This window comes from Harpia harpyja, chromosome 4, assembly GCF_026419915.1.
Source record: "Harpia harpyja isolate bHarHar1 chromosome 4, bHarHar1 primary haplotype, whole genome shotgun sequence".
NCBI lineage: Eukaryota > Metazoa > Chordata > Aves > Accipitriformes > Accipitridae > Harpia > Harpia harpyja.
The window spans coordinates 79029129-79056204 of record NC_068943.1 but is presented as its reverse complement, the minus strand read 5'-3'; the positions used below and the strand labels follow the sequence as shown (position 1 = coordinate 79056204).

Sequence of the window (27076 nt, the reverse complement as noted above, 5' to 3'; positions counted from 1 at the left end):
CGGGCAAAAGACAGGCTCAACTTGGGGAAAAAAAACAAAATCGATTTAACCTGTTACCAATCAAATCAGAGCAGGATAATGAGAAGTAAAACCAAATATCAAAACACCTTCCCCCCACCCCTCCCTTCTCAGCTCAACTCCACTCCCGATTTCTCCACCTCCTCCCCCCCAGTGGCACAGGGGGACGGGAATGGGGGTTGGGTTCGGTTCCTCACACCTTGTCTCTGCCGCTCCTTCCTCCTCAGGGGGAGGACTCCTCACTCGTCCCCTGCTCCAGCGTGGGGTCCCTCCCATGGGAGACAGTTCTCCACCAACTTCTCCAATGTGAGTCCTTTCCGCAGGCTGCAGTTCTTCACGGACTGCTCTGGCGTGGGTCCTCCCACGGGCAGATCTTCAGGCACAGACTGCTCCAGCGCGGGCTTTCCCATGGGATCCCGGCCATCTTGGGGGGCATCCCCCTGCTCCGGCGTGGGCTCCTCTCTCCCCGGGCTGCAGGTGGGCATCTGCTCCCCCCCCCATGGGCTGGGGGGGGGACAGCCTGCCGCCTCACCACGGGCTGCGGGGGCATCCCCTCCTCCCCTCCTTCCTCACTGACCTCGGGATCTGCAGAGGGGTTCCACTCACATTGTGATCCCCTCCCTCACTGCAGGTTTCCCTTCTTAAATCTGTTCTCCCAGAGGCGCTACCACCGTCACTGATGGGCTCGGCCCGGGGGCCAGCAGCGGGTCCCATGTGGAGCCGGGGAAGCTTCTAGCAGCTTCTCACAGGAGCCGGCCCTGCAGCCCCTCCCCTGCTACAAAAACCCCGCCACACAAATCCAGACCACAGGGGTACCCATCTTCTCAGACTAGTGTTTGCTCATTTTATGATATTGATTTAAAATTAACATTGGAAAAATGCTATGGCTAGAATTAAAAAGGAGGATGAATGAAGCTGGCCAAAGCATGCAAATTGTGAACTAATGCATTGTAGGTGGCATTGACCTCACAGTTCTGCCAGCACACAGCGTAACACCAAGAGCCTGATGGAATGTGTAGGAGAAACTGCTAATACGGTTAGTGCCATGATAGGGGAGAACTGATTCCAAATTTAAAATACTCTGGGCTTTCCTTTAGCATGTCTGAGAACTGCAGTTAAAGATTGGATGAGGAGCACAATTGCACTGTTCTTGTTACCACCCTCGGTTGAGCAAGCTGGTTAGGTGTCAGGTTGTTTTTCAGGGAATGATGCATTAGCTGCTGGCTATTAATTTGCTGTATTTTGGGCTAGATAGCTGAACTCTTTCAGCTCCACAAAGCTTGTGTCATGACAGGAGCAATATTGTTTAGGCGTTTGCAGTGTGTGTTTGTTGAAAATATTCCTTTCAGGAAAAAAAGTTGTCGCTGGGTTTAATTGCTTCTATTATTGGTGGCAAGAGAGCAGAGAAAGGAAATAGGCATGGAACAAGAAAGTTTTGCATAGCTTGCAGTTTTGCTGCCACTGGCCTGTGGCATGTGGAAGGCAATTAGTGAGATTACAGGCCTCTCTCTGCTCTTCTCTACACTTGCTCTTGCATCATGTAAAAGGCATTGTGGCATAATTAAGATGGGATGCAGACCCAAAAAGGAAAGCTATTATTATGAGGAAAGAAAGTCTGAGAAGGTTGTTATTTAGTGGTGAAAAGTGTTTAATAAAGAGCCATAATTACTAAGCAGAATGATCAGGGAAAATACAGTAATGGTATTCTGTGATGTGTGAACATGGATTTTTTTGTTTTGTTTTGTTCAGTAATATGTACTCTGCTCTAAACAATAATTAATGTGTAGGCTATTTCTCCTGCATTATCAAAAATTTTGACTGGGGCATTTTTTTTGTAGTAATGTATATAGTCTTTCCTCTTCTCTCTATTCCCTTGTCCCTCAAGTCAAAATATTTAAAAAATATATTCTAACCATTTTACTTGGAGTAAGCAACCTATTTCATCTCTTCTTTGTATTTTTCCCTTTTAATACAACAATAAAACTACTCCTGGATGCTGAAAGATCGTTGTGTGCTTGTCTAATATTATAGTTTATTTTGATGGTTTTTATTTTAATGGCTCTGCACTCCTTGAAAAGATCTGATGATGAGAAAAATACAGAGAGCTGCCACCTAGAATATAATAAATGCAGATTTAGCTCCATTTATTTAGCGTGGATCAGGCTACTTTCTATTACCTCAGAACCTGTCCTTTGTCTTCTTTTTACACTGCCTGTTCAGAATGCCCCTGGTATTCTCTTGATCTGCGAATCAAAACTTTAATGCCAGTTGGTCTCTGCTGAGTGGCACAGTCTGTGACAGCTTCAAGTAACTGGAGTTCACCAGTTCCTGATCTGAGCAACCAAAACTTCTCATGTCTCAGTAGAGCCCTGGACCACCAGTGAATGAGCTTTTATTTTTTCCTCTTAAAACATTATCCTTGGACACATATAACATATTCTGTATTTTTGTTTTCCACAGATGAGCGCTAATGATTGTCAAGACCCTCCAGAGTACTGGACAATCCATGGACTATGGTATGATCATAGAGTGTTTTTATTTCAGCCTGGAAAGGAAAAATCAAGTTTTGTACGAGGATGTTTAGTTCTTTTTTTTTGAGGGCTTAATATATCTATTTTTATGATTCCTTGGGAAAAAAAGCCCTTGTTTTGTTGGAAATCAAAACCCTATATTTTGATGTAAAACTGAAATACACTTCTGTATCTCATGACTCGCTGAGCTCCTGAAATCTTCTTGCCACATGAGCATTTTATTTATACATCCCCTTACAAGATCAGTAGTATTCTCAAACAAAAAGGGAAGTATAGTTTCCTCTCTTTTTTTTTTTCTGCCTGAGTACACAGAATTTGTTAATGTCTCGTGACTGCTTGCAGCTTTAAGTATCTTCACTCAGCACAAATATTGCAAAAGTACAGGAAAAACTAATTTGCTTCAAAGGAATCAACTTACTGGAATTGGTGCCAATGGTAGAAATTCAAAGGTCTTCCTGACAAATACAGGGAAAAATTCAGTACAGGAGTTTATTAAGCTATACGTCCTGGAAAGGTGAACAGCATTATGTCTAGATTTCCGGTGAGTGTCTTGGCGATACTTGCAGAATCATCGCTTGGTACAGTGGTTGAGGAGGTCAAGATCCTTCCATATCATTTACTCCCCCTCTATGACTTTTACAAAAAGTGAGAGGGACTGGAGGGGCTAACGAAGAGTCTCTACGTGGGAAATTGTATGGCCATAATTAATGTCTTGAATTTTTACTTCTAAAACACTGTAGATGCTGATGGGTTACTTGTATTTTTAAATAAAATCTCTAGCTATAATCTTGCATATTTAAAATTCAGGCTAATGATACAGAATAGAATGCTGTTAGTTACCATTAGTGAGTTAGGAGACATCTTTTTTTCACTTTTATTTTGCTTCCCTAGGCCTGACAAAACTGAAGAATGTAATAGGACATGGCATTTCAATGTCACCGAGATTAAGGTATTTATTTAAAACAAAAATAGTCATACCAAGCAGAGCTGAGTACAATTACTTTTGCACATCCTATATGCAAAATCTGTAGCTTATCATGTATTACTCTTAATGTTTGCTGAAAGGTATGTTCTTTTAAGAACTCCGCAAATTTATTAGGTGCTTCTGGTACTACTTGAAGTTGCAGTGCTTGTAATCATTAGCAGCTGTTCCTACTTATTTTGTAGACATGTGGTTTGACTCGTTCAGCCATATCCTCTAAAAAATCTAGAGAACGTAGGAGGTGGATCTGCAGTGGCAAAAAGGACCTGTGAAAAAGAAGTTACAGTCAGTCCATGTTCTCTCTTCCATTTTCTAGTGCAAAGCTAGGACACAGAAAATAAAAGAGTTCAGAGTATGTTTTTCTGTGTGTTTTCTCCCAGGGCATTAGTCCTTTTTTATTCTTATTTTTAATTAAAAAAATTTCCATATTTCATTCAAATGTGTTGTAAACAGGGATAGGAGGCTTGAGCTGACAGTTGTGAAAAGCTGCATGATTGAGCAACTTCTGCAGGGACAGTTGAAGGAAAAATCTTACTTTGAGGCAGTGTGTTGGTATTAGTACATTCAGATATTTAGATAGTTGCACCTACCTGTTACCTCCAACAAGAGCATTTTCAGAATACTGGGGAAAAAGACCTTTTCTGCGAGTAAATGTTTCAGTTGGAGACGTTGAAAGATGAGGCTTCAGTTCTAGAAAATGTATCAATGTATGTAGATTGTGTAAGAAATAGCTTTTCAACACTGTAGCTGCATTTATTGATTGTGATATTTTTAGGATCTTCTGTCAGACATGAGACACTATTGGCCTGATGTGCTTCATTCGTCTCTGAATCGCACCCAGTTCTGGTGAGTACAAAAAAACCTAAAAAGTATTTTGGATATTATTTAAAAAAAAAAAAAAAATCTGAGTTAGTAATTCTTCAGGTGAGATGTTGTGCATGAGAAGCAGTGTCCAGGAGGCCACTGAAAGCAGTGTGTCTTGTCAGCCTCATTTACAAATAAATCTGTTTTCTTGTTAGAACACCTGCAAAATGCAGCTGTTGGAGAGGACTATGGCAGAGGTTTTGGAGAAATGAAACTTAGTGAAAGAGAGAGAGAGAATGTGTTTCCTCCCTTTGTCCCCAGGGAGGAGAAGCAGTTGCTCTTGACACATTAAATCTGAATAGCAGTAGCACTCCTGGGCTGTCACAGCTAGCTGTAAAAGCAGCTTCCAGGCCTCTTTTCCTAGCTAGCTTCACTGTGTTGCTGTCCTTTAGAGACCTTTCCTTTTGGGCTTTCTCACAGAAAACGAAATGGAAAAATAGGATGCATTGGATCATCCTAGCCACTTCTCTACAGAATTCTCTCTCTTTATTTACTTTCCTAGCAGCCTAAAATCAGATCTGGGAATTTATTTAGAGATCAACCTACTTGGCTCATGGGAAGGGAGAAGGACATTTTGATCTCTTCTGACAACAGTACTGTTTTCCTCCTTCTCCATGTTTCTCTGGTTCTGAATAATCAGACACTTGGACCAAAGAGCAGTATGGGTGGTATTTGAGTTTGCACAGGCTTCAGTTGGAGTGCATTATTTCAAACTAATTTCAGTGGCCATTCAAGTTAATTTGCTGAGCCATGAGCTGCATCAGCCAAGGTACGGATAAGCAATTTGTTCTTCCAGATCTACAGTGAAAGTGGTAATATCAGATAAGAAGCAGAGCACATAGCTAGAGGCAGTAGCATTTAAAGCCATCTCAGCTATAAGTGCCCATAAGTTTTCCTTTGGATTGGATGACTGTTTCCCTGCTGTGTCACTAGGAAAAAGCTTTGACAGGAATGTGCATTTCTTTTAGTCTTGTCCTTGCTCTACGGAAGACACTTGTCCTCAGAGTCTTAAACTGGTTCCACAAGTGTCTTATGGCAACCTAAGCTTGTAACTGTCAAAAGTGGTGGTCTCACTTTCTCTTCCCTCCACTCTTCTGTTGCACTATGCCAGGGAGAGCATGACTGCTTCTTTGTGGTAGCACAAGTTTATGCCATCTTAAACTGTTCCTGGAATTATAATAAGAAAAATGTGTTGTAAATCTAGCACCTCCCATGCCCTGACCACCTACCTGTTCATAAAAACAGGTGCGTACTAGTCCTTATTTACTAACAGAGATACTTTGGTAGGCAGCAGGTGTGAACAGATGCGATCAAAACCTTTTCCCTTTCAGTTCAAGGCTATCAAATAGCACATATTTCAATACCTGGCAATATAATTAGAAATATCACAAAAGTCAGGTTATAACACTGTAACTAATATTTTGATTGACAGAGTAATTCTTTCCCTTTCAGTAAGGTGCCAAGTGCACTGTAATTGGCAGCTCTAACTGCAGATTTTGTAAGTGCAAGCTTTTAAGCTGACTGAAAGACAGTGAGATCCCATTGTACGTCTCCCTTCAGTTAAATGTACTTCAAAATTAAAAAAAAACCATAAAGCAAACCTCTCTGTAGCGTAAAGAGGACATACCAGGAGACAAAATCTCTTTGAGGTTCAGCTTCCTTTCCACACAGCTGAGTTATACCAGTTTCATTCCTTTGCATTTCTGCAGCCCCCTAAGATTTCATTTGTAGGACTTAGCTTTGAGGTATGCAAGTGTGACATTTATTCTTAGCAGCACCATAGAGAAAATGGTGGAGAAGGACAAGTTACATAGTGGAATCCAATCTAGTGCTGTAAGCACCACTCCTGTGTGCCTGCCAAAGTGCTTGTGTTCTACAAGGAGGAAAAAATGTTTAGCAAAGTTGTTGACAGGTGGCATATGTGCTCTGTGCTACTGCCTAGCTCATGGCTACAAGAGGTACAGAAGAATGGGTGGCCTTCATGAATACAGGCAGCTATGTTCTGTATCCACATGCCACCCAGGTGTAAGCTGAGGCTCAAGTGGAATTACCTTGTCTTATTGTGGTCTAGGTGAAGGATTATGTGTCTCAGTGAATAACATTGAGATATTAATTCTTTTGATTTCTAAACAAATTATTTTATGTTATTCCCTGGTACCTGCAGCTCCTTCATTTCCTAACTGCTTCATCTTGCATTTAAATGGAAGAGGTGCAGGTAAAAATTCATATGCCTGTGCTGAATGATCAGAATTAGCTGTATCTGCATCATTGTTTTTTTTCATATAGCTGTGCTACAAAATAAAATAACACTGTCAAGAGTGTCATCTTAAAGTTTCAGTAATTGTTTTGTAGTGACTTTAAAGTAGCTCTCCATTCTGGAAGCTCACAAATTAAAAAACTGATTAAAAAACTTGGGCCTGGTGTATTCTTGACTTGCTGCAGCTGATGATGCATGGGTACTGTCTGTGGGTAGCTCTGTGTATTTTCACTTGGGATCCCCACAGACCTGTTGCCTGGGCCCTGTGATCAGTGTGAACTGGACCAAACCACTCCAATGGCAGTTCCATGTTAGTAGTAATATGCTTCTTGAGCACCATCAGATCTTTGGCCCTCTATTTTTGCCATTTTTCTGGAAACAGCATGACACTTAAATACAAGAACTACTGAAGGCCTTCAAAAGACAGGCACAACACTTTACCATTAGTTTTACACACATGCATATATTATCTGAAGAAAAATTGTCACCCTGCATGCAAAGCCTTGCCTCCAGTTTACTGCTGTTCCAGTAGCCCTTTGGATTTGACTATTATCTGCTTCTGGTCCAAGTTAACTGCTCAGTATCTCCTGCTAAATTTACACCTAAAAGAGTTTCCATTTTCTTTAAAACTGCAGTCTCTTTTCTCATCAGTAATTTCAAATCCCTTGTTGGGAAATCTGCTCTTTGGCCCATGTAAAGTGGACTCCTCCAGGCAGTAAACAATTCACTTGACATGCAGTTGAGTTGAGTGTTAGAGCCAAGATGAGAACTCTCTACAAGGTTAATTTGGGAACGTATAGTGAAAATCTTCCAGTAATGCATCTTCTCCCCTCCCTCAAATCTCCTGACACCACAGGTGCTTTATTCATTCTCTGTTCAGAAGTAGTGTACGAATTTCTCTAAATACATACATAATTTCTTTTAAAGTGTTTTCATCCCTGTCCTGGGTTCAGCTGGGATAGAGTTAATTTTTACAGGAACCTGGGAGGTGGGGGGGGGGGCATAGCCGGGGCAGCTGACCTGAACTAGCCAAGGAGCTATTCCATACCATATGACATCATGCTCAGTATATAAATGGGGAGCAGGCTGGGGGGAGTCCTCTCGACTTTCGGTGGGGGAAGTGGCGCAGAGTCGGGTTCCAGGTGATGAGCAGTTGCACTGTGCATCACTCGTTTTGTATATTCTTTCATTAGTACCGTTGTTGTTGTTGTAACTTTTTTGTTGTGTTGTCCCAGTAAACTGCCCTTATCTCAACCCTCGAGGTTCCAGGTTTTTTTTTATTTTCTCTCCTCCGTCTCCTCCCTATCCCACCGGAGGGGGGCGGGAGGAGCGAGCGAGCGGCTGCGTGGTCCTTTGTTACCGGCTGGGCTGAAACCACGACAATCCCTTAAGAAAAATCTGAAGTTTTTAATATGAATGGACAATTCAAAGGCAGGCTTTCAAGTGAATAATAGTTGTCCTTGTGCTTCTCTGCTTTTCCATGAGGTTCTTAAGGCATCATAAGGTCAGGGGGTGCTGTGGTAGTAGCAGGAATTTGTGATTAGATAACTTTTTGTACTAAATAGGTATCAATTCAGCAGATGTGCACAAGTGGGTTGTGAAAATTTGAAAAGAAGGAAAAAGAAAAAAAAAAAAGACACCACCACCACGCCCAAATCCGCAGGTAGTCTTCTTAAAGATTATACTGTTTAGTCTTTCAATAGACTTTAGAACTGATAGAAATACATTTTGAGCTTTGCCCTATTTTTTGTCTTATTTGACTTTGTCTACCATAAAATTGCAAGAATTGCTTTCTTTTGCACTCTGTTCCATGGTGTTAGAAGACTTGATGGTGGAACAGAAGCAAGACTTGAGAGCAGGCCTATGAAAATACTGCCACAGGCCAAAGTAAAAGTTGAGGCATCAGTCTTGTCCTAGCAGTTTGTGCAGTTTCACTGTTCCACCCAAAATAAGGGTTAGTCTTTTCAGTTGTGAAAAATTTTTAGTGCTTTGAAACTACATTTAACATAAAAGACTCCACTAAAACTTATACAAAGTTTAGAAATATTCATTTCTTATCATTTTGACCTCCAAACCTCTCTTTGTAATACACTGAGAGACCTTTGTATTGTAAGAGTATGATACATATTTACTTCATAAATTCCTTCATTTAATTATTTCAAAACCAAGCTGATTCAAAGGAGGCAGCTAAAAAACCCAAATACTCAAACTATTTGGGCTAACTTAATCTAAAGAAACTCCCGAACAGCGCTTTCAGCTTGATAAAGTTTTGTCACACTCTTGTGACACAAAGTTCTCTTAAGTCAGCTTTGGAATGAAGTAATGGTTTATTCCACATCAGTATCTATCTTATCTCCTCACCTTGCAATGCCCAATCTTAAAAAGATAGCTGGTGGTGGATGGGGGGGGGGGGGGGGCCGGGGAAGAGTGTTAACCCTTTGGTGGGATAACAGGTGAAGGGCTGAAAGGGCTGAACTTCAAATGACTTTTGCACAAATTCATATACATAATTTAAAGGAAAACAGACTTTCTGATTCTGAACGTCCCATAGAATCATAGAATCATTTCGGTTGGAAAAGACCTTCAAGATCATCAAGTCCAACCATTAACCATGCCCCCTAAACCATGCCCTGGAGTACCCTGTCCACTCACTTTTTTAATACCTCCAGGGATGGTGACTCAACCACTTCCCTGGGCAGCCCATTCCAATGTTTGACAACCCTCTCAGTAAAAAAATTTTTCCTAATATCTAACCTAAATCTCCCTTGCCTCAACTGGAGGCCATTTCCTCTTGTCCTATCTCCAGACACCTGACAGAAGAGACCAACACCCACCTCACTACAACCCCCCTTCAGGTAGTTGTAGAGAGCTGTAAGGTCTCCCCTCAGCCTCCTCTTCTCCAGCCTAAACAGCCCCAGCTCCCTCAGCCGCTCCTCATAAGACTTGTGCTCAAGGCCCCTCACCAACTCGGTTGCCCTTCTCTGGACACGCTCCAGCACCTCAATGTCTTTCCTGTAGTGAGGGGCCCAAAACTGAAGACAGGACTCGAGGTGCGGCCTCACCAGTGCCGAGTACAGGGGAACAACCACCTCCCTGTTCCTGCTGGCCACACTGTTCCTGATACAGGCCAGGATGCCATTGGCCTTCTTGGCCACCTGGGCACACTGCTGGCTCATATTGAGCCGGCTGTCAACCAGCACCCCCAGGTCTTTCTCTGCCGGGCAGCTTTCCAGCCACTCTTCCCCAAGCCTGTAGCGCTGCATGGGGTTGCCGTGACCGAAGTGCAGGACCCGGCACTTGGCCTTGTTGAACTTCATACAATTGGCCTCAGCCCATCGATCCAGCCTGTCCAGATCTCTCTGTAGAGCCTTCCTACCCTCAAGCAGACCGACCCTGCCTCCCAACTTGGTGTCGTCTGCAAACTTGCTGAGGGTGCACTCAATCCCCTCATCCAAATCATCAATAAAGATATTAAACAGAACAGGGCCCAACACCGAGCCCTGGGGAACACCACTCGTGACCCGCCGCCAACTGGATTTCACCCCATTCACCACTACCCTCTGGGCTCGGCCATCCAGCCAGTTTTTCACCCAGTGAATAGTGCACTTATCCAGGCCACAAGACGCCAGCTTCTCAAGGAGTATGCCATGAGAGACAGTGTCAAAGGCCTTGCTGAAGTCTAGGAAAATAATATCCACAGCCTTTCCCTTATCCACTAGGCGGGTCACCTGGTCATAGAAGGAGATCAGGTTGGTCAAGCAACCATGTCGATATTCAAACCATTAGACCATCCTCTCCTTTATCTTTTACAACTCTTACATGAATTTGAAAAGTCTCTCTCTTCCAGCTGCCAGTAAGGCCAGCTCATTTATATATTTTTAACACAACTTATTGTCTGAAAGAATTTTTCCTTAGTCTGATGTTACAGACCATAATGAGGGACTTCTTGGGCTTCTTCCTTACTGTCCCGATAGGTCCAAAATCTCATGGTAAATTATTCTACTAAAAAAATACATAGATGTTGCTGTAATTGAGATGGTGGGAGTGATCTTTCTTGGTTTTCCTTTTTGCACATGCAGTATTTTTTGAGTGCAGTGTGCTACTTCACCCATGTAGCCTTTCAGATACTTGATTTAAGTATATTGGCTAGCTTGTGCAGCACATATATCTGCAAATTATGTTTTCTGAAACTTAAATTTTGCTTTTCTCCTATAGGAAACATGAATGGGAGAAACATGGCACTTGTGCAGCCACGCTTCAGGTCCTTAATTCTCAGAAGAAATACTTTGGTAAAGCCTTAGAACTCTACCAGCATGTTGATCTTAACAGGTACATAAATGACTCAGTGGCCTGCCTCTTTCAAACAATTTCTAAAAGTTTCAAATCTAGCCTAAAAAAAAAAGTCTAAAAATCTGATGGCAGAGGGGAAATGAGTATTAGCATAAATTATTTTTAGTACTGGAGTTCAGAGGAAGGGTTGTCTACTCTGAGAAGCCTGTCTCTGGTCACTTCAGAGTCTGGTAAGTCAGCAGCATTCTTCATGGCATCATTTTAGACAATGTGAGCAGTAAATTTTGAGAAGCTGTATCGGCTATATCTCGCAACTAAAAGCTATGGTACCTGTAAACTTCTAAATCAAGTGACAAACCCCCCCAAACTTCCCAGTCATACTGAGGCCCAAACACTTGTTTATAGAAAAGACAGTGCTCTGCACAGAGGAAAGGACAAGCTGCAGGCAAAATCATGCAGAACATCCTGAGAAAAGGCTGAGAGGTAACAGCAAGAGAGGATGTCCTGAAGGGCAGTGTTCAGTTGCTGCAGGCAGCGCTCTGCTGTCCTTTCAAACAACCCCAATGTGACACTCTTGCTTTATCCTAGAGGCTGATTCCTCCTCATGGTTCCAAAGCACTGGCCATTCCAGATACAAAATATTGATGGGAATGTTGTGGCTTGTCCAAGCACTGTATGTACACATTCTGGCTGCAGGTGAATGCCAGAAGGCCAGAGTCCTTTCCTGATCATGCTTGGTATGGCTGGGAGAATGTTTGGCTCGGATTTGTTGACTGTGAATTGTGTCTCTGTATAAGACTACAGTATCTGAGAGAGGAAGTAAGTTCTTTTGTATATAGAAACATACCTTAAAAAAAAACAACTTAAAAATCCTGTTTGTGTTCTGTAAGTGACTTGTCCAAGGAATCTCATAACAAAGTCTCATTCACTTTGCCTATGCACAAAGGAAATAAATCTTTTCTTCCACCTCCTCTCCTATTTTTGTAGGTGTCTTATAAAACTTAATCAGATTTTTCTAGACACAGTGCTTAAGAGCATGTCATATGTAGTGTTAAAATTAATAATGTCTGATAAGTCAATTGCCTAAGTAGCTGTAATGGTGTGACTAAAACATTTTACAGATGGCACAGTGACCGATTATGTAACTCCATATCAGCATGTATAACACCAAAAAAGAATAGAGACTGAAACATGTTGAAATTAATTGCTCAGGGCATATTCTCCATTGTAGAAATGAACATAATTAAATTAATCTTCACTAAAAGAATAAAGACTGCTAATGTTCTCATCGTACTTCATTTATACTTGAATGTGAAAAAGTAGTCTTAGTGATTAAAAGATTGTTTCCAAAAAGGAAATTACTAAAAAGAGGGCATTATGCAGGCTCCTGTAAGAATAACAGAACATCATTTATTTTATTGGCCTCCTTATATCCAGTGTAAAAGGACTATGACAAACAGCTACACCTTTAGTCAACTGGGTTAAATCTCAGCTGTGCAGAAGCTGACCTTGGAAGGGCTGAGCACTATCAGCACTCATGGATTAAACCCTGCGAGATGCTGAACATTCCCACTCCTTATGGAAGAAGCTGGGACTTACAGACTTGGGGTCCCAAGTCTTGTTGTCAGCTTGGAAGTGTGGACTTCCCTCAGGACCAAATCTAAAGGAAGGGGTATACAGGCTAGAGGTTCTTGAGTTACCTTGTTTCTCTTATGTGATTAACCTTTCCTCTTCAAAAACATATTAATTAGGAAACATTTCTGTGCTGGCATTGATGTTGTTCCAGATCCATGCACCATGTCCCTCTCCCAGCGTGCTGTGCGACTCCCACCGCAGCAAGCCCACCCTGTGTTAGAACATGAGGGTGTTGAGGGCAGCCTCACAAGTCTGCCTCCATCACCTCCCGGTGGCCCGAGCACAGGGGTATGGCTCAAGGCGGGGGAAAGGAGGTAATTAAACTGCATGCCCTAGCTGGCACTCAACAGGGTGTTCTGAAGGTCCAGCAAATAACAGTAATATTGCCCTTTCCTTGAGCTGTGTCTGAAGACTCAGCTCTCACAGCTCCTCAGATTAAGGTGGGGGAGAGAGTTCTTCCTGACCCTGCCAAGTTGAATGGAAAGTGGCCTTTCAGAAGAGTGGAACCTTTCCTAGGCCTGGCAGAGGATGGAAGACAAGTTTCCTTTGCTCCCCATCACTGTAATGCTTGCCAAGTTCTCACTAAGATTATCTGTTTACCTAATGATTGTGAAGTTACGTTTGCATACCGAAACCATGGAAAAATGTTTTATCTTTGTTTCAGTTGTCTCCTGAAAGCTGGGATAAAGCCAAGCAGTTCATATTACCAGGTAAGAGGCAATCTTTTACAAAACAAAATCATGTGCGTGTACTACTTTTCAGCAGAAGTTAAGTAATTTCTAGAGAGTAAGTGATCTTTTTTTAATTGTATGGTTCTTTAAGGTTGTGCTTTACCTGAACGTTTTCGTGAACTTAACAAGTGTAGGAGCTGTTGGAAAATGTACTAGTGACTTATTAATTTATATAAGCTTTTTAATTCTTCAGATGACTGCCATAAAGGACGCTCTTACAAGGTTTTATGGTGTAACGCCGAAGATCCAATGTCTTCCTCCAGAAGAGGTAAAAACCCCAAACACACACTCCCCAAACTCCCCAAAACCAAAAAACAAACAAAAAAACAACCAACCAAAAAAACCCCCTCTTTTTTTTTTTTTTTTAAAAGGAGCACTTTTTATCAAAAAACAAAAGCAAAAATAGAGTGAAAAATCTTCAGCATGGTGAAACTTAGGTCTGGGTGTTCCTTGTGTATACAGCTCTTAGCAGATTACATATTGCTCGATTCTTAGAGTTGAGTTCATAAAAACATTGCTTATGTACTGGCACCACTTTGCAGCTTATGTTACTGTTGCCACAGCCTTTTCTTAACACAGAAATACTGTTAGTGGAGGAAGTGTCCATTCTTTACCTAGTAACTTTACTGTTGGTATTCTTACCCAGAAAGTGGGAGCACTGGGTTTTATAGGTCTCTCTGTCTTAAAAGATTTGAACCTGCATCTCTTGCATGAATGCTGTAAGTACCATGCTAGAGATATTGCTGTAGCTGAGTACTTCCCTCTCCTCCTGCTAAAGCTTAATTGCCATATAGCAAATTACTAGAACCAACAAGAGTGAGCTGAATGGAGCCAGTGACTGTCATCCTTGACAAGGGTACTGCCTGTCAACAGCACTCTTCCCTTCACTGGGCAAGGCTCGTGTTCTGCATGAAGAAGTTACTCAATGGATGGAATCCTTCAGAAAAAAAGCAGCTCAGAGGCTTGTCTCTGAGGTTGTTCTCAAAAGCCTGTACCTAAAGAGGTACAAAAAGGCATTTTGAGCTTCACTGTGGTTCAAAATGGCTATAGTTTTTCCTTTTGAGCCAACAGTGTCTAAAATTTCCATTTCTTTCTACTCTTCCTTGCCAACGATTGTACTGTGAATCACAATGCAGTAGAGAATGTGGTACACAGAGACAGTGTGCTGTAGCGTAAAATACAGGTCACCATACCTGAACCAAAAATGCCTTTCAAGGAACAAAATAGTATTCTGAACAATTACATGGGTAGGCTGCATAGCTGTTTCTTTCCTTTTTCAGCTGGGTTACCCTGTTTTGTTCAAAAAGAAAACAAAAAAACCAAACCCACAAGATAGCTTTCCCTCTTGTAAGTGGTTCCTTATTATCTTAGCTTGATACAAGTGGTTTGCTACAAAACTCTTGGCAGACTTATTGCCCATACAGAGACAACAATTTTATGAAAACTTGCCAAGATACAGTTGCTGTTGGAGTTTAATAGCTTGTGTGTTGTCAGCTCATTTGCTTTAGTAGTGCTCTGAGGTTTTTATACTGGGATGTTTCTTCATGTGAAAAAGAATTCTAGGTTACAATATTTTTAAAATGTATTTTTAAGTTACTTTAAGCAACAAGGGAATATGAGTTGAATGTGGGTTGCACATTCACCCATCTCTTGATGTTGAAGAAATACAGAGCTAACACAAACCGCAGTTTCTAGCTCTGTTCACTGTAGTTCTGCCATTGCTTTTAGTACAATTGGGGTGGTGCTCAAATTAAATGAAGGTAATTTACAGCTTGAGTCTCCTGTGCTTAGCAGCTGAAGCTAATGGGTAATAGAAAGGAAAAAGTACACCCCATTTTTTTACAGGTAGCCCTTTTCAGAGTTCCAGACTTGTTGATGCCTGGAGTGCATTATGGAGGTACTTTGAGGTTTAAAACATATTATACACTTGCTGTGTTCTTAAGATTCTTTAAAAAAAAAAAAAAAGGCAAAAAAAAACCCCAAAACCCCTAACAACAAAAAAACCCAAAACCAAAATAAATAAAAAACCCCAAAACGCACAACAAAAAAAACCTCAAAACTAAACCAAAGCAACAACAAAAAACCCCCTACCACAGTTACTTTTGTCTTGTACATATATTCTTGTCCTGCTTAGTGGTTTCAAAACCAATTTTTTTCCACATGCACTTTGTCACACCTGAGCATTTTGGGGGATTTTTGTATAATCTTCTTCCTCACATGAAAGGCTTCCATGCCTGCCTGCCTGCCTGAATAAACATCCAATATTTTTCTTCTTAGGCTGTCCTGTAGTCCAAAAATGACGCTTCTGCTACTTTTGACAGCTTGCTTTTGTATTCTTTTCAGTAAAAGCTATTATAAAACCAAGATTCTTTTCTCCTTTTTGGAGAATTTTCTTTGTCTCAGTTTCCCTCCTGCTACAAACGAGTTGGTGAAAGGTGGCTTTCAGGTCACACATACCCTTCAATATTCACAGAGTTCAGCCAGAGCTCATCATTAAGGTGAACAGCTTCTGTGTACTGTGCAGATTTGGTAAATGCTAAGATAATCTGTGTCACAGCATTTCATAATGAGACTTACTAGTTAGGCAGATTCCCTGTATTGTTACTGAATTATGTTGTTGGAACACGTTTCCTTGACTGCTTGCTCCTTAAAGACAAGTACGTACTATAAGCTGTTCAGAGTGGATGCCTCTGGTACCTGTCTCCTTCACATTTTTCAAGTGTCAAATGTACAAAAAAGCACTACTGTATTCTATAGATAAGGCAATATATATGAGGAATTGATTTATTTTCTTCTCCCCATCAAGCTGATCTCATCCCTCATGTTTCTAGGGTGAAAAAGCACAAACAATTGGTCAGATTGAATTCTGCTTCACCAAAGAACTGCAGCTGAGAAACTGCACGGCGCTGAAGGGTGAATCCAACCCAATGCAGGCTGACTTGAAGCTTGGAACTGAGGAGTTGTCTGTCTGCAGTGATACTCTCCCAACCTATTATCCTTCACAGGTCCAAGATCACAAATGAAGCCATAAGAGTTCAAAAAACTTTTTAAACAGCAACAAAAACGAAACCCTTAAACACTATACCTTGGAAAGCAGTCTTGACTTAGCAAAAGCCCTGTCGTGCTGTGAAGATTTCTGCTGGAAAACTTGCTGCTTTTGCCATTAAAGGAGAATTGTCTATATTGTAATACCAGTTACACAGGCTGAAGTATTGAATTGTGGCTCTGATATTGATGGGATCAGAATCTGATTTACAGCTTTGCCTGGACTTTTTGGCTTGCTTATGGTTTGAATCAATATTCAAAAGAGAACTGTGACTTCTTAGTTTCACTTGCAGTTCAGTCTGCCACTTCAGCCACTTTTGGTTTTTGCCAGTGAGTCAGGGAAATTAAGTCATTGTTTGTTTTGAAAGAATGCTTGTCTCTCTGAGATGAGATGACAATTTCTTGAGAAGAAAATATTGTAAACAAAAGGAACTTAGAGACCTGTCTAAAGGTCTTTTCCCAGACATAATACCCACTGCCTTGTATAAATTTGCTCTCCAGAAGTGCTGAACAGAGTCCTCTGAGGCATTAAACCTTTCCTCACTCAGATCACGGTGGACCAAAGATGACAACTTTTGCATAACTTCTTAGTGAATGAAATAATGTTCATCAGGTTTTGGCACTTCTGCCTAAAGGACCCCAGGAAGACTGTATTTGTAGCCTTACCTATTCTTAGATTGATTTTCCTACAGTAGCTCCATACACTCTTGAAGAACAGCCAGTCTTAGAACATACTTGCTAGTATAGGAAAATGTTAGTCCCTAGAAATATGTTGTTATTAATTTTTCATTGTATTTGAACATTTAACATTACCACACAGGCGTGAGTGCCTGCACTTTTATTTCAAAATTAGTCACATAATCACTTTGTTCCAAGAAACAGCTTTTTGTAGGTGAAACAGTAAATACTACAGGATTTTCAGTGAAAAGTACAAATGTTAGCAATAGTGCATCTCTATCCCATAATAATTAATAACATGCCACAAAGTTGGATGTTTCCAAAGGGGACCAGATTTGGATGACATCCTCTACACAATGCTGTGTTGATGTAAGTGTCTCAAATTGTCTTTCAAAGACAGACAATTATGGCTCAAGGAGCCATCTGTTAGAAGAATATTACTGTGAAAACTTGAAATGGGGTATTAGGAACAAATTTGTTATGTCTTTTGGGGTTCAGAAACCATTCACATTTACTTTCATTTTTTACTGTCCCTGTTTCTCTACCACCTTTCTTTCATTTAAGGCTCTGTTACCTTGCCATTCCAGAATGCTGTCAGTTTCTTAGCCCTTTCTTTAGAAACTGAGACATTTATTTAACAGCTGAGAAATGAGTATGATCTGCATTCTGTTATATTTGTATTTCAATAGAGCAAGGGCTTCTCTTCCAGAATTTTTCTTCCTTCCCAAGAGGGGGAATATACTAATGTATACTAATACTATATTATTGTACTAATGCTCATCAGACCTAGTGTTTTTATAGTAGCCATGGCGTGTTAAGCATGACCAGAAGAATCACAATTCTTCATTCCCCCATTTCTGCCATCTTCTTCTGAGCAAGAAAAAGTAGGGAGACTGAACTAAAGTGCTTGAAAAGACTAGAATGTACTTATTTTTTGTGGAATCTTTTTGAGATCACTAATATTTTTTTTCCTTCTAATTACAAAAATTATCTTAGCCTAAAGAAAACAAATACTTGTTGGGAAAAATGCTTTTCTCTGCAAAGCAGCAGCCCAGGGCTCATGTACTTTTTTTAAACTTTCTCTCCAACTCTTTCAAATAGTACGTAGATGGTGCATAGGTTTTGGGTGGACTACATAGAGAGCAAAAAACTTAGAATTAACATTAATTTACAATTCACATTATAAGGTGTTTTGGTTTTAAAGAAGCCAGACTCTCCTTTTCCTCAAAATTGTGCTATTTTTTTAATGGTTTGGATTTTTTTGTCCTCTGGTGAAGTCCCTTCTTCTTTTCCTTTCAAAGTTCTTGGAGTGCAGCAGTGAGGGAAGTGGAAACAGAGGTTGGTAACTACTGTCAGACCATCTCACAAACATCTTGCTCAGTGCTTTTCAGTCACCAGTTCGGTTATGAGCACAGTCCTTAATTAGAACAATAGACTTCTCAAAATCTCACTATAAATATTGCCGCCTTGGATGAGCAGGTGCAGTATAAAAAAATCCATGAAATGTACAGCAATATGCTGTACTGCCAAAGGAGTGATTGTTGGGTTTTCCTGTTTTTCTGCAGTTGTTTTAATTCCTTGGTCCTCTTCACAGTTAGAAGAAAAGCTCAAACTTGAAAGCAGTGGTAGCACTGGTTCTTGCACAGACATATGCTTAATGGAAGCTCAAATCAATAGCCTGATTTTTTTTTCTGTTTTAATTGCAGTATAAATTGGATTTTCTTTTATAATGCCAAATAATGCTTCAGGAGACAAAATACACAGTATGACTTCTCTGCAGTTCAAGTGCAATGCATTAATTTAAGCAAAGCCAACAACTGCAAATACGTACTTTACAAGGAAGTGACACAGACACAGCTTTCACAGCATGAGGCTCAAAGGTAAAGCTGACTTTTGCCAAATAGAGAGTCAGTGGATACAGACAAGAGTCAGAAATGGCCAGCTTCTGCAGTAGAGTAGGTAGTATGGCTTCCATGTGTTTTTTCAGCCTCATTTTCAAATGCAAGACATGTGAGGGAGCTGATAAGTTGTAAAAGTTTGAGGAGAAACTAACATAATCTGAAATGAGAAAGAGAGAGGAAGGAAGGGAGATAGAAAAGCCAGCAGCATGCTAAACAACAATCTGCAACTGAGTAAAAAATGACTGATGAATGCTAAGTCAAGGTTGGCTAAAAATAACCTCACGGGCTCTGAAGTCCTGTTTAAAGGGACTTACCTGAGGTACTGCACTTGCCTTAACAACCACACCTACATTCTTTTTATTTTGCCAACAGTATTACACATTAAATATAAATTAATGATAGCAAATTAAAATTAGTAGTAGCAATAAAACATTGTATATGACCACCATTGCTTGGTTTTTGACAATCCCACCTGCCTAACTTCTAGGAAGATACAAATGTCTTTTAAGAGCTACTGACTGATTTTTATGCAGAGAAGTGCCAAGACACTATAAAGTTTTAAGTGATACATTTAAGGGATGCTTTAAGGGCTATGTCTGGATGTGGGCAACCAGGAGAGCAGTTGTATGAATGGTAGCACTGGTTCAGACCAAAGACCATGTCCAGCCCTTTATGTTCTCTCTAGCAGTGGCTTACAGCCAGTTACCAGCCTTGGCAATTGCTTTCCATCAGAATGTATATAATTTCAAGAGCTGGATTAATGCAGTTTAAATAAAAGAGGTAAACAAAGGTATATTGGGAGCCTTAAAAATTGCTTCAGATTTGAAAAATGTCACTCACTTCCTTAAGCAAAATAAAATCTATCAGCCTGAAGATTCATCACAGCCTGGGGAAGATGGGGGTTATATTCTTTCTGCATCATTAAATAAACTAACTAAATCCCAGTAGGGGGGGTTGTTTGTGCAGTCTTGGTGCTTTAAAACAGTAGTCAACTCCACAAAGGGACTTAGCTTGTTTATACTCTTTGTCCATGTGCTGTCTCATGCAAAATGGCATGTAGGTTAGAGCATGGGCTGCCAGTCCCCTTTCCAAGGACAGCCCATCTTCCTAGACCATGCGCAGGTTCTTTCTTCTCTCTTGTTCTCTTGCTCTCTTCCTGGCCTGCACTGAGCCTTTCTCAGCTGTACAGGAGCCCAGCTTCAGCCAAGTTTACGGTGGGGGGGAAATACGAGATTGGAAAAATCAGCTTCTACTCAAGTTTCTTTAGGTAGCTACCCATGCACACGTATATCGTGCTTAAGGCCACATCTGACTGTCCCTACTAGCAGCCAGCTGATCTGCCAGTGTCAACAGGAACAGGAGATGGGAGAAGCAGAGGGGACTTCTCCCAAGTGGTCCTGTTCTTAGTGGGGGCAGCGAGCGGTGGCCATTGCCCAGCTGATAGGCAAAGCTACCTCTGCAGGCTGAGATGGAGGTGGCACAGGCCTCTATCACGTCCCCTCTCTGTGCCCTCAGTGGCTGGCGAGCACTGGGCTGTGCTGCTGGCCCCGGCTGCTGCCTAGCGGAAGGAAAAAAGCGGCAGCAGGACTGCGGTGCCCACGCGGGAGGTCAATACACTGCACGTCGAGTCCCACAAACGTGGACAGCCTCAGTACCTACAGCAGCAAAGCAGCAGGTGCTGGCTTTTACAGTGGGGAAGGAGGGTTTTCACAGGGATGGGTTCTTGAATTTGAGCACCTCAGTGGTGGTGTGGTTGTGCTTCAGGCAGCTGCGCTCTGTTTGGATCTGGCTCCGAGCACCATTAAGCCAAGGCCGTAGAAGGTTAACGGCGCTGCTAACAATATTATTGCTGCCTGATGATGGTACTGATGATGCAAAGGGAAAATGTTAGGACTTTGCAAGTTGCTTTCCCAGGAACGGAGCAATGGATGATGAGGAATGTTGTATTTATTTTAAATTCAGACTGTCTTGCTGCTCAGGCAGCTTCCTTCACAAGGCTCAGTGCATGCCTTCCCTTCCTGTGTGTAAGTATTCCCTGCTCCACAAAGTAGCTGTAGATCATCCAGAGTTGATATAAAGAATTCATTTTAGAAGGGATTTCAATTTCTTGTGCTTTGGAGGATAAGAGCTTTAGTATACAGGCTAAGTGAGACCTGATGTGGGAGATGGGCAGATTATGTTTGTGTACTGTGGTCTTCATTATTCCTTACGCCAAAGTACACTGGAGTGTCACAGATTGAGCGAGGATTAGATAGACCTCAAGAGCAGCCAAGGCCAGCTGTGCCTACAGATTGGTGGTATGAATCCTATTAATATAGTCAGCATGAAAATCACAGTGCTGACATTCAGACACAGTGCTCAGTTTGGAGGACTGATGTTTCAGTAACCTTTTATTAAAAAGAAGCAAAAATGACCATATTTGATAAGAAAATTCTTAAGCAAGTGATAGAAAATTCTTAAGCAACCTGAAGAATACCATGGTGTTGTCTAAGAAATACTTTTCTGAGTACAGCCTCACTTGCCAGAAAACAGGCTGTTCACTTAAGATTTTCCTATAACTCATGCAATTGTTTGCGTTACAGATGTGTGCTCTGCATGTAAATCAGAGAAGACGAGCCAAAACAAAATGAGCAAGAACTAAAAGCACAGCAGTTACCCTGTAATAATTACAGTCTCTATAAACAAGTGTGATGCATCCCAGCAGGTACCCGCCATTAGATGACTGACTTCTGCTTGTTATTGTTCAGTAAATCTTGCTGCTGTCAGCTTTGGAGAGAGGCTTCTCTCTTTCCAAAGTGCTCAGCTGAGGGTTGAGAAGCTGTGCATACTTGCAGCAGAGGCTGGAAGAGCTGTCACGTCACCTGAATGCTGTCATTTTAGCCCATCAGCTTTCCACAGATCATCTCCGTTACCGAGATTTCATAGGTTGTTATCATTTTGAAGGCTACACGTGTCCAGGTGACTTGTGCTATCAGTTCCCAGTGCCAGTGGTTGCAGGTTTGTGTTCAAAAGAATATTATGCAGGGACTGTTCCTCCTCATAAACCCTGTTTTGCAGGTACTTGCCAAATACGTGGGGCATGCATTTGTCAAGGATTAATTAGCCAGGAGGCTGGTTGACTGATGCGTGAAGTGGGAACCACTTTCTTGTCTCCCGGGCGCTCAGATGTTTGGGGCTTACAATGCCGGTATTCTGCTGAGACAGTCATTTTATACGTAACAGCTGGCCCTGCCTTATTTATCCTCTAGCCCCTGGATATCTTAAGACATTTCAGTCTCGTAGTTTCTGGGGGATTCAATGAGCAGCTTGTCATTTCTGAAGCTACTGCAGGATGATCACTGTAACAAAATAGCTCTGAGACACAAACTACCCTCCTATTTCCAATGCTTCATGTTTTCTCTTCAATTCCTTTCATTATCCTCAGTGACTTGAGGGATGAACGGACAACGCTCTTTGATCTTGCAGAGTAACCAAACCATTTATGAAGGCACAGATGTTGTACCAGGGAAGATCTCTTAAATCTCATGGACAAAATACACTCAAAATAAATACCTATTTTTTTTTCCCATTTCTCCCCCCTCTATTGTTTTGAGAGATTCTGACTGCAAGTCTGGGGGAAGGTAGGCATATTGATGGATAACTTTTAATCCTTTATTTGTTATTCCTTTGGCACCTGTTTTGTAGCATGCCTGGCTGATTAACAGGCTTGCTGCCACACTTACACCTGACCAAGAACAATGTCTCAAAAAATTAATTAAAAAAGATGGCAAAACTGGATATCATTAAATCAGTTAACAGTCTCGGGCCTCCATAATTACTCAAATAGAAACATGGCATGAATAGCCATGTTCTGTCTGGGCAGATGGGAGAACAGGAAAATCGGAGTATGTTTTCTTACTTAGCTCTGCCACTATCCCCCTGTGAGTGAAATTCAACTTGAAATCCGATGACAATTTTAAGTCATACACAAATTAAGCAAGGCTTCCACGCACTTGCTGTCTGCAGAGGGGCATTTCATCCTCCCTAGCCCTGGTCAAGTAATTAAAGTCTAAATGCTTAAAAATATCATGGCTTTTGGAGACAGTTAGAATATCTGGTCCCTACAGTGGAATCAAAACCCTGGTTTAAGGAGCTGAGCTCCTTGTGCTTACATGGTAGGAACTATGTGGCACTGCAGAGGGATGACTAATGCAATAGTTGGACCAAGCCTTAAATCGGTCTCCTTCCCAGAGTGGCAAGGGACCATGTCCTGCTGCTCTGGGGCAGCCCTCCCTAAGCCTTTTGGGATAAACCAGGTATGGCATTCCCGGCAGGAGCCCAGATAGCACTGGTTAGTGTAAATACGCACCGCTGAGTCATATGGCACAGTGACACTCCTCCGGTCACCCTGGAGAGGTTTCTGCTGCTACAAACGGCCTCTGGAGAAAATGCACAAGCAGGTTTTGTAGCAGAGGTGAGAATCCGGGGCTTCTCCCTGCTTCAGGCAGTTGCAGACGGTTTTCTTCACAGCTTCACAAGGAGGTACTTGGAGGAGGCCCTGTGCAAAACAGCCCCCAGTCTGGTGGTTTGGATGCTCAATGGGGAAAAAGGAGCCTTTGTCCCTGTTTTACCCTGCCAAGGGGAGAGTACAAGGGATACAAGGGACCTCCTCTCCTGCAGCTGGGACCACTGCTTCGCTTGCCGGTGGGTCCTACAAACAAACAGCACCAGCACTTTCATCTACGTGTTAAACACAATGGCTGTTGTCTTTTGCAACGAACTTTGTGCTGTTGGTATAAGTGACATGGGCTCTTAGGAAGCCACCCCAAGGACTGGTAGGTGAAGGAATAACCTGGCCAGGCAGGAGTGCATTGGGTGCTGAACTCCTCCTCCTCACCCAGATGGGCCGTCCTCAGCAGCACTTCTCCAAGTGCTTGCGGAACATCAGAATAAAATGGTGAGAGTAAGGACCTCGCAGGACTAAGTGCCAGGTGAGCCAGAGTTTCCCAAGATCAAGTTTTATGATTTGCATGCCTAAATTTCCCCAAATCTCACAAGAAGCACACGGGCTTTTTTGCAACCATCTCTTAAAATTTGATAAGCAGCGTTTCTGTGCATTTCACTTTCTCCAGCTGAATTTTCCTGGAAGCCACCAGTGGTCAGTGGTGGAAATTTTAGTTACTGGCAGCTTGTTTTATAAGCCACAGAGAGCCAGATGGAGCCAATTCCATAATCCTGAAATATAAATGATGGATTACTTAACACAGATTCTGAAGTCCCTTCAGGCTTGCAAATCAGCCAGTTAATAACTTTTCGGTTTAGACATACTGAAAACTGTAATAACCTAATGTCATTTTGAACACAGTGATTAAGTATTCAGTTTACAAGACAAATGGAGACTTATTACAGTCAATCAGGGAGGAATTACATGAGCTTAAATTGCAGGTATTTATCACAGTTTCCTAAAAGAATATTTGACTAGCTATTTTGAAAGAAAAAGCTGCTGCTTTGTTATTCCGTAAAAGTACTGCCTTCTTTATAAAGACCTTCTAATGAGATCTTTTTCCAATCCTAATGTTTTATAGTAATCCAACTGCACTATGTCATCATAGGTCATTGTGAAATTAGGTAGTGTGACAAATACGTCATATACTGGCAATTTCTTAGCAATCTATTTCAAGGTTTTGCCTTTGTGATGACTAGAACAAGACAAAGCTTTACTTTAGATAATGCAGTAGGAACTGATTCAGCAGCCAGTGTCTTCCAGTACACTGGCCAGAAAAAAAGAAAAAAAAAACAGCAAGAAAAAGTAATATTTGATATGCTTAGTTCGTCATGTTTTCTTAACTTGGAAAATGTTGGGAATTTTCCAGTAGTTTAGAGCTCAGTGACACAAGTCATACAAAGTACACTTAGTTAAATACACACGGATTCAATTTTTTATGATTGCAATTTTTAATTATTTCAATTCCACCTATCTCTGTAAGTTTTGTACTATATTTATCTTTTTTACGAGACTGCCTAAGCTGTAATAAGGCTGCCAAAAGCCAGTTACCAATATTGGGGTAATACTAATACATTGTAGCAGGGGAACTGGAATAAAATGGTTTCCATTTAGCCAAGGATTTCAGAGTGAAATATTAAGTAGCATCATGATTACATTTAGAGAAAGAAAACCAGGCTGAGGCTGCTTTTCAGAAATTTGCTCAACATTTTTTTTCCCTGAAATTCTTTACAGCACAGCAGCCGAATGCTATTGGCTTCAGCTGTAGCACGAGGGGCTCCTATTGCTTTAAGATAAAGTTTTATTATCGGTTGAACAAATCACAGTCAGACTCTGCTAATCAATAACCTTTGTATCACGAATGACTTAACAGTAAAGCTCCTGTTTTAGCTCCCTGCTTTCAGTAACAGCATGTTTCTCTTCTAGGTTATTTGGTATTATTTGTATTTAAACTGAGAGGCTGTGTTTTGTACTCGCTCTTTGTGAAGATAAAATTTACATGAGCATTCCCCAAAATGTCACAGTCAGCTTCAGTTTCATTAAGAGACGTTGGTATTCCAAGACAACTGGCATTTGTATTCAAGTAACAGAGCAGCAAGGTTTGCAGAGAAAAGCATGTTAATTAAGTAGTTTTGCCATAGAAAAGTAGTTACATTTCCTAGGAAGAAGGGAGCAGTTTTGTCTTCATTTTCTTTATTCCACACAGAGAATTAGATAGAAAGACTCTGTGATAGTGAGCGTGCCTTGATGCAGCCTGACTGCGCCAGACAGTTTATTACCAAATTTTATCCTAGACTTATATTTACTGGAATTAACTACCATGTGACCTGCTTCAGAAGCATTTCAGGGTAGTTTATAAAATAGACAAAATTGTACAGTTGGTGTCATTTATATGAGACAATAAGCAGTTCCAGATTCTACTAGTTGTGATTTTGGGGGGAAACATTTCAGTTTTGAGAAACCTGTTCCAGTTTGCCAGGTAGAAAGTGGAATTTGGTCAGAAGAGGAGACCGTCAAACCAGCTGACATGCCAACCATGTCCAGGTTGGACAAACAGCTGATTTGTTCCAGGACGCATCCAGAACGTTTCTGAATCTCAGTTGTGAGACACTGTGGTCATTGGCTACATTTTCTTTTCTCTCCTGGAAGAACAACTTCCCAAGCCAACCATGTTCTGCAAGTCAGAATTTTATTTCCCAGTGAGCCTTTCATAGACTTCAGCAACCACCAGAAAGCATTCCTAATGCAGCCAAGATATCTGCAGTTCCAAGAATATCACAATGCAGAGCTGTGCTTTATTCTGTAGCTGGACCAAAGCATCAGCATTTCAGACTGCTCAGTTCTGAAATTCTGGGACTACTTGTAGTTCTAATCTGAACTTCTGCCCTGTTTACATTAGCCTTCTTATTCCGGTTTGTACAGAAGAGGGGAAGAAACCAAAGGACCAAGTGACTTGATGCAGCTTATGCAGAGAAGTAAAACCATCCATGACCAGAACCTAATTTAGTGCTGCATGTATTAGGTAAAATTAGATTTGCAGCATTAGCTGCTCTGTTTTGTTGCATAGTATTGTAAGGGATTTGGCAGAAGGCTGGGTTTTGTGACAGAGAGCCAAGTTATAAATAATAATGTTTTGTTCCTACAGGTGCTCATTTACAAATAAAATGACTGCAGGAGAAATAGAGTCTGAAAATAGTGTGCTGTATATCTGAGTTCAGAATGTACTGATTTATAACGTTAAGACAAGTCAGCATGCATTTTGAAACACTTCTAAGAAGACTTCCATTTCCCCCAGACAATGTGCATTGCCCACGTGGAGGTGAATGTTCACTGTCCTTGAAAACCTTGTAAACTGGAGCTGGTGGAAAGCTGTGCTGTCAGTCGTCATAAAGACCGTGTTTCTGTGAAGTACCCACCAACTAAGAACCCTGGCCCTTCAGAAAACTTCCCTAAACTTCACAAAAGGTGCTGCCCTGTGGGAGACACTGCTGCAAATTTCCATTCTGCTCAATTTGGGTTATTCAGGATTGAAAAGCTTTCCTTCTAGCAAGCAGAATAAGCTCTTGGCTTATTTGGGAGCTCTCCAAAAAACTGAGATCCTACCTAGAGGTTGCAAAGCCTGATGCACGTGTGGGCCGTTTGCCCTAGAGCTTTGTAAGAG

General features: G+C 41.4%; 1 protein-coding gene across 4 annotated transcripts in view; it reads left to right on the top strand.

Moving 5' to 3' along the window:
* The window catches only part of RNASET2 (ribonuclease T2), a 31590-nt gene extending 11774 nt beyond the window's left edge, over positions 1-19816 (top strand). For all 4 annotated transcript variants that reach the window (XM_052784887.1, XM_052784885.1, XM_052784889.1 and 1 more), the window contains 7 exons: positions 2479-2534; positions 3441-3498; positions 4307-4377; positions 10868-10981; positions 13242-13287; positions 13502-13576; positions 16140-19816. In XM_052784887.1, the coding sequence (XP_052640847.1) occupies positions 2479-2534; positions 3441-3498; positions 4307-4377; positions 10868-10981; positions 13242-13287; positions 13502-13576; positions 16140-16331 (612 nt within the window). In that variant the 3' untranslated portion in view covers positions 16332-19816. The remainder of the gene's footprint in view (positions 1-2478; positions 2535-3440; positions 3499-4306; positions 4378-10867; positions 10982-13241; positions 13288-13501; positions 13577-16139) is intronic.
* The last annotated feature ends 7260 nt before the right edge of the window (positions 19817-27076 follow it).